Raw genomic sequence first — 7392 nt, forward strand, 5'->3', positions numbered from 1 at the left:
GGCTCCTTAAAGTTGAATAATCTACCCCAGGTTGTCCCTGGAGTTTGCACCAGTGACACAGGTCAGAATCACCTCATGCTCCTCCAGCCATCACCCCCAATTGAATGTCAGTGGGTGTTGAGTGAGTCCAGGAGACTCTCCATTTCACGTAAAGTGCCCCAGGAGACTGAAACAGTGAACGGGAGCCAGGACCCACATGTTCACCTGTTGATGGATTGCACCTGTGCTCTTAGCTATGGCTTCCTGGCAGGTGCCCATCACTCTGGGAACGAGCATCCTTACAAATGAGTCAATGATTTCTCGGGATGGGGTAGAGAGTCATAGGCAGGCGCATGCTAATTTAACAACCATTTAAAAAGAAGGCACTTGCTCCTCCTGCTCCAGTATACCACGCCATCTTCCTGGAAGAGCTCACCACCCTGGAGCTGATTGAGAAGATCGCCAACCTGTACAGCATCCCCCCCCAGCACATCCACCGCGTCTACCGGCAAGGCCCCACCGGCATCCACGTGGTGGTGAGCAACGAGGTGAGGGCTGCTGCTTAACCTAGCCCTGGTGGCTGGGCTTCGGACTTCCAGGAGGAGCCCCCATACCATGAATGTCTCCCACGGGGATGGCAGGGATTGCGGGTGGCAGACAGGTTTCATCTGCATGCCACCTGCTCTCAGCTGCACTGGGGACAGCTCTGTCCATGTCTGGGTCTTAATGGCTGTTGGTAGCACCCTACTCGAGCCTTGCTCTGCAGGTCTCCCAACGTGGGTGGCAGCCCCCAGAGCAAGCCCCAGGAGAGGGGAATGGGATTTGGGGTTGGGTGAGGGAGCAGAGTTGGCTTATGGGAGATGAGAGCAAAAGTCTCTGCTAAGGGATAAAGCTGCCTTGGCTTCCCTGGGTCTGTCCCCTGCAAAGAGGCTTGTGCCACAGAGGTGAGCTCAGGTATGGAATAGGGTCCTTTTTGAGCTGTGGCCCCTGATGCCTGGAGAAAGGGGAGTCTTCAACAGGTTGCTGACAGTCTAGGCATCCTTGCACATTATAGAACTAACTGATGGGTTTAAGCTCACTGTATCCTGCTCCAGCCTTCTAAATAAATTCTTTTTTTTGTGGTACTTGTGATTGAGCCCAGTGGTGCTCTACTACTGGACTACAACCCCAGCCTTTCATTTTTTTTTTGAGAGAGAATCTTGCAGGGCTGGGGGTATGGCTCAGTTGGTAGAGTGCTTGCCTTGCATACACAAGGCCCTGGGCTCAATCTCAAGCACAAAAAATAGTGGGGTCAGAGAGAATCTTGCTAAGTTGCTGAGGCTGGCCTGGAACTTATGATCCTCTTGCCTTAGCCTCCTGAGCTGCTGGGATTGTAAACGTGCACTACCATGCCCAGCTGCTTCTAAATAGTAGTCACAAGGGGCAGCGTGTGTGGAGTGTTGTGTTAATCATCTTTCCTTCCCTATAGCCAATACCAAGGTAGCCAGGAAGTAAAGGGAGAGAAAGAGGAGGCACTGGGTCCCAATATCCCCTTCAAGGACCCTCTCCCCCAATAACCTAACTTCCTCCCATTAGGCCCCACCTCTCAATAGAGCCACAGGCTTCAGATCAAATTTTCAACACATGGACCTTTGGGGACATTCAAGATCCAAACTCTAGCAAGTGCTTACTGTACTGGGGCTACTGTTGTAAGGGCCCCATGTAGTGGCTCATTGAACCCTGGCAGCCTCCCTGTGAAGTGGGTGCTATCATCGAACTCCATAGATAGGAAACCGAGCACTCAGAGATAAATGGCACCAGGTGGCACAGGTGGAGCTATGGTGGGAGCCCAAGTAACAGTTGCAGAGTCTGAGCTGTGAGCCAGCAGTCTCCAGCCTCCTGAAAGAAGAGCTGCATCGGTGGGAGCCCGGGTGGGACCTTGAGCCCCTGGCTCAGCCCCCAGAAGACCCAAGCCAATTCCAGGAACTCTGAGCCCCTGTTTAGAGGATTATAGAGGAAACCAAGTACTGGAATAGTGATTGGGGAAAGGAGAGAAAATGTGGACTTGGAAATTGGACTGGTCCCTACTGCCTCCCAGTCGCTGAGCGACCTCGGGGGAATTTATGTGAACTCTTTAGCCTCAGTTTCTGCCTGTGTAGAATCACACTCACCAGCCAGGCTGTGGTGAGGATGGAACGAGAAAACAGGGTAGGACCAGGAGACACCAGATAAGCCGGGGACCTTCTGATTGACCCTGTTCATAGGCAATATAGAAAATGTCCTTAAATCTTCTGGACAAAGTTGTCAGTAATGTCCTGTTCCTATTTTTTGTACCCATTTTATAGATAAGGAAAACAAAGCCCAGAGTTCCTGATCTGAGAGCTTTTTTGAGAATAGTCAGGAAGGTAGAAGTGCCCTGAGCAGTGGGCAGTTGTCCTGGCATGGAAGGTGCCTCACTCTGTATTTCAGAAGGCAAGAGTGTGAGGAGTCCTTGCAATTTCATGGGTCTCCGAGGAAGTTCTTCCCTGGCTCGCCCCATGCCCTTAAGACCAGGCAGTTAAGCAAGTGAAGCAGAGAACAGGACTCAAATGCCACCTTGGCTAAGTAGGTGATTCTTATTCCCCAAAGTCTCCTTGCTTCTTAACCCTGAATCAATTGGAAACCCCTGGTTCTTAATTGCCCAGAGCGCTGGAGGCGACCTGGTCAGCCGCGGCGCCGGCCCCTGGCCCCGGGGTGTAAGGGTGCTTAATTAAACAGGAGAGTTACTTATTAAGCCCATGTGGGCTCTGTTTAGGGCTTTGCATACCCAGGTGGCTGGCTTGCCAAGAGTCCTAGAATGGAGCAGGCGGCAGTATAGAATAAATGTACTTCACGCACCATTAGACCCTGCAGGGAGGGGCAGGGGTCGGCAGGAGGATGGATTTGCAAGATTTGAGGCAATAATCCAGAGCAGGTGATAAAATGTGTATGCATTTTTTTTTAAATTTAGAAAGGGGCTTTGCTATCTTGTTGGGGTGTGTGCGTTGTGTGCGTGTTCATATGTGTGTGTATATTAAGATTTAAATGTATATTGTGAGATACGGCACACATATGCAGAGAGTACATGAGACTTAATTGTGCTGCTTAATAAGTCCTCCTGTCTCTGTGCTTAGGTTACTAGAAGATTACATTACAAGTGCCTTTGTGGCTCATGTCTACCCCTCACCTGCTAGTATGAGTTTTATATTAATCACTGCCTTGTTCCTCCTTAACGTATTATTTTTTCGCCAACTTTAAAACTGTATAAATTGAATAATGTAGTCTTCTCTGACTCTTTTTTCGTTCTGCATTATATCCCTGAGATTCACGCAAGTTGAGGGGCATTGCTGGAGGTCATGGAGCTGCTGAGCAGCGTATGTGATAGATCCCAGTTGGTTTGCTATTGGCTGATGTCAGGATTGGCCTTAATTTTGTGTTATTAGAGGCAGCTCGAGTATAAACATTCTTAATGCATGTTTTTGTGTACATACTTGGGAGTTCATCTAGGGAACATGCCTGGTAGGAGGACACTATGGTCATTTCCACTAGGTCACATGAATGGTTTTCTGAAGGTTTATACCCCTACCCATAGCAGATGCCATTGTTCTACACACACACACAACACACACACACACACACACACACACAGGAGATTGAATCCTGGGATCTCTACCCCAGCCCTTTCATATTTGCATTTTTGAGACAGGGTCTCACTAAGTTGCCAGACTGGCCTCAGCCTTGCAGTCCTCCTGCCTCAGCCTCCCTCAGTCACTGAGATTACAGGTGTGGGCCACCGTGCCTGGCTCTGGTTGACATTTATAATCATCATAACAGCCCTGCTTTACAGATAGGGGACAGGAAGAGAGAAAGACTTGGCCAAGGTCACTGGGGAGCTAATCACAATAAGAACTCCAGAGAAATGTCTCTTGAGTCCTGGTTAGTTTCCTGCCATATCTGCAGACCCAGGGAATGGCAATCTCCCTTTATATTTTGTTCTTCTAGACCACTCATACATAGCTCCTACTCATTATCAAAAGTTTCTTTTCTTTTTAAAAGATTTTTACAGTCGTGGGCCACTAAAACAACAGGATGCCTTCTGAGAAACGCTTTGTTAGGCGATTTCATCATGATGTGAGCATCCTAGGTGGCTCAGTTGTGAGCATCCACACAAGCAAAGATGATGTTTGTGGATCACTGTACACAGGCTCTTGATGCAACAAAATAATGCAGTGAACACAAGCTGTCTGCAGCAGCTGCTGGCATAACAGCAGTCAGGTTTTTTTTTTAAGAGAGAGAGAGAGAGAGAGAGAATCTTTTTGTAGATGGACACAACACATGCCTTTATTTTTATATGGTGCTGAGAATCAAACCCGGGTCCCGCCCGTGCTAAGTGAGCACTCTACTGCTGAGCCACAATCCCAGCCCCAGCCCTAGGATTCTGTTTTACAGCAAATGTTTTTTTGATAAGTAGAAGTACAATAATAACAACAAAAAGTATTGTATAGTAAATACCTAAACCAGTAACGTAATCATTTATTATCACCATCCAGTATTATGTGCTGTATATAATTGCATAGTCTCTACTGATAGTGCAGTAGGTTGTTGACCCCAACATCACCACAAACACACGAGTCATTGTTTTGCCACTACATTGCTGTGGCACCACTTGGTCCTAGGAACTCAGGAATGTTTTGGCTCCATTATAATCTTATGACCCCAGCGCATCATGCATGTGGCCCACTGTTGATGGAAACATGGTTGTGCAGTGCATGGCTGTGTTTAGTTTTTTAATCTGTTGCCATTATACACATGCTCCTCCCTGTAGTGAGTATGTTGTAGAGATCGGAAGACCCAGTAACTCGGAGAAAGCAAAACAAGAGCAAAGAAATCAGACCCACAGCCCCTTATGAAATGGTCCTATCTTGTGGACAGAGTTCACGTTGGTCTGTATCATGACCCTCTCAGTGATTGTCCCAACATCACCATGTGCCTGTGTTTGTGTAGACACAGCGGTGAAGTCATTTCTACATCGGTGAGTGGCTGGACTCCGTGTCACCCAGCCATTTTTTGGTATGTGCTCATCATTGAGGGAACATATTCTCTGTTTTGCCTCACAGATGGTGCAGAATTTTCAAGATGAGTCTTGTTTTATCCTCAGCACATTAAAAGGTAAAGCCCCTCCCACCTTGTTTAGTTCAAGCCCATTGTCTGCATCTCTGGGGGGGGGAGCACAGGGCAAGGGAGAGCTGGCTGGATGGGTGGGGCCTGTTGCACAGCACCCCTCCAGAGGGTGGCTACCTGCAGCGGCCTTCAGCAAGAAGCAACACAAACTTCTTTGGGAACAAGAAGCAATACGGACTTCTTCTTCTGACCCTGCAAGGTCAGAACTAGTGATATTGGCTTCCAAGTCACTTTTGAAGGGGAAATTGGGGGTCAGGCAAGTTGTTCTCCATGGAGTCAATGCTAAGTAGAAGCAAGATGTGTTTCAGTTTATTCATGATGAAGTCTGCAGGAAACCCCAGTATAGAACGTGGTGGTAGGCAGAATGGGTCTGGATCTGGAGGGGCAGCATGAGGATCCACCTGAGCCAGATGTCCTGAGAGGACATCAGCATGCCCACTGCCTGCTGAGAGAGAAAGCCTGTGTGCCAAGAGCATGCATTTATTCACAAAAGGCAGAGAAAGGTGTGCCGTGGCTTTCCTTAGGTCTGGGAGGGTAAGTGGATGGGCTATGTCAGAACAGAAGCCCTCTGGCTGGGTCATGGACCCTCATCTATGGTGACGCCACTTCCCCACTTGTTCTGTGGATCTAGCCTGTGTCAAAATATCTGAGATATCAACTTAAGGAAGAGTTTATTTGGCTCACAGTTTTGAATGCTCTAGTCCATGGCTGGCTGATCCTTTTGCTCTTGGGTCTGTGGGAGCACACGGTGGTGGTAGTATGTGGCAGAGGAAGCCCCTCACCCATGTTATGTGGGAAGCAGAGAGAGAGGAGGGGGAGGGGCTAGGGCCCTATCAGCTCCTTCAAGGACACGCCCCCCACTGACATAGCTCCTCTCCACTGTTAGGTCCCACCACCTCGCAATAGTGTCATAGGCCCAAGCCTCCCACACATGGTCCTTTGGGGAACAGTTAAGGTGCAGAATGTAGCACAGCCAATGAGAGCCTGTGGGCTTTGGAACCATGAGCCTCCATGGACGTAGGTGCGTTTGTCCTCGGATCTAGGGCTACGTTTGAAAGGCCCATTGTCAAAAAAAGAAACTAGACAAGATACATGCCAAGGCATGTGCTAAAATCCTTGCTTTATGTGACACTTGGCTTTCTGTGACCTTGTTTTAGTGGTCTCTGCTGGTACCCTTGCCCTTCGGGACTCCCAGGTAATACAGCACTGACCCTTTCCTTACTGTGAAATATGCCTGGTGTTCCTCTCTTGCAGCCGAGAGCAATGATGGCTACCACATCATCCTGAAGTGTGGACTCTGAGCCAAAGTAGGACACTCACCTGCTCCCAGCCCCACGGACCCCCTACGATGTTGAAATGGCACCACTGTCAGCTCCAGTCTCACCAGAAAATCTGAGGCTAGGAGGGACCCTGCCCAGTCTATGAAAGCTACAGACCACGAACTAGCAGAAACCAGTGGACTCAAAACCTGGCATGCAGAGAGCCGGTGGCCCCTCACTTTCCTTTCCTCTTGGCCTCGAGCTTTTGAATGGTTCCTTGGGCTTTTTCTCAACCTTGATATTCTAAAAAGGCAAGCCGGCGGGGGGCACCTTCTCTGAAAACCCAGGCCTCTTAGTTGGAGGCTCACTGAGGGTCTTGGTGCCACCTGTATGGATCCCTTATGGCCACTCTCCCGACCCCCAGAGAAAGCTCTTGCTACCTGTATGTTCTCCTCTCTCTGTCTACGTGTATGTTTCCTTTATCAGTCACCCCGGTGGCATCTGCCTTCCCTGTTCTTGGGTGAATTGTTGGGAGAGGGTTTATTCTCTGCCTTCTGGCTCTTTCACCTTCTCCTTGTTTCTAAGTGTTGCAGCAAAGCCCAGAGGGAGATGTGCTCATGTCTGTGTGGGTACAATAGTCCCCACAGTGTATGTGTACGGCCAGTCCTACAGATGCTAATGCCGAGGCCTGTCTGTGGTCTGGAGGTGGGCACGGTGGAATAGAATGACTCTTCCCAGGTAGATCTTTAGGAGTGGGAAGGAATGAGAACCCAATGATTCCTCTTTTTGCTACTTTGGTATAATTCTGTTTCCTAAGCAATCATGGGTAAGGAGGTCTAGGAAATTATCATTCTATTATATCATCAGAAGACCTTGATCATCAAAATACCAGGACCTATAGGATGCATTGGCAAAATCCCATTGAGAGAAGACCTTGTTTGACCAGTGCTCACTTTTTCATGTTTCATAAGGATGA

At 48.7% G+C, this 7392-nt stretch overlaps 1 protein-coding gene across 1 annotated transcript in view; it reads left to right on the forward strand.

Moving 5' to 3' along the window:
- The window catches only part of Tfcp2l1 (transcription factor CP2 like 1), a 53915-nt gene extending 47457 nt beyond the window's left edge, over positions 1-6458 (forward strand). The window contains exons 13-15 of the mRNA XM_027936862.2: positions 385-527; positions 5094-5145; positions 6412-6458. Of these exons, the coding sequence (XP_027792663.1) occupies positions 385-527; positions 5094-5145; positions 6412-6458 (242 nt within the window). The remainder of the gene's footprint in view (positions 1-384; positions 528-5093; positions 5146-6411) is intronic.
- Positions 6459-7392: the final 934 nt, after the last annotated feature.

Source organism: Marmota flaviventris, chromosome 11 (assembly GCF_047511675.1).
Source record: "Marmota flaviventris isolate mMarFla1 chromosome 11, mMarFla1.hap1, whole genome shotgun sequence".
In the NCBI taxonomy this organism is placed as follows: Eukaryota; Metazoa; Chordata; class Mammalia; order Rodentia; family Sciuridae; genus Marmota; species Marmota flaviventris.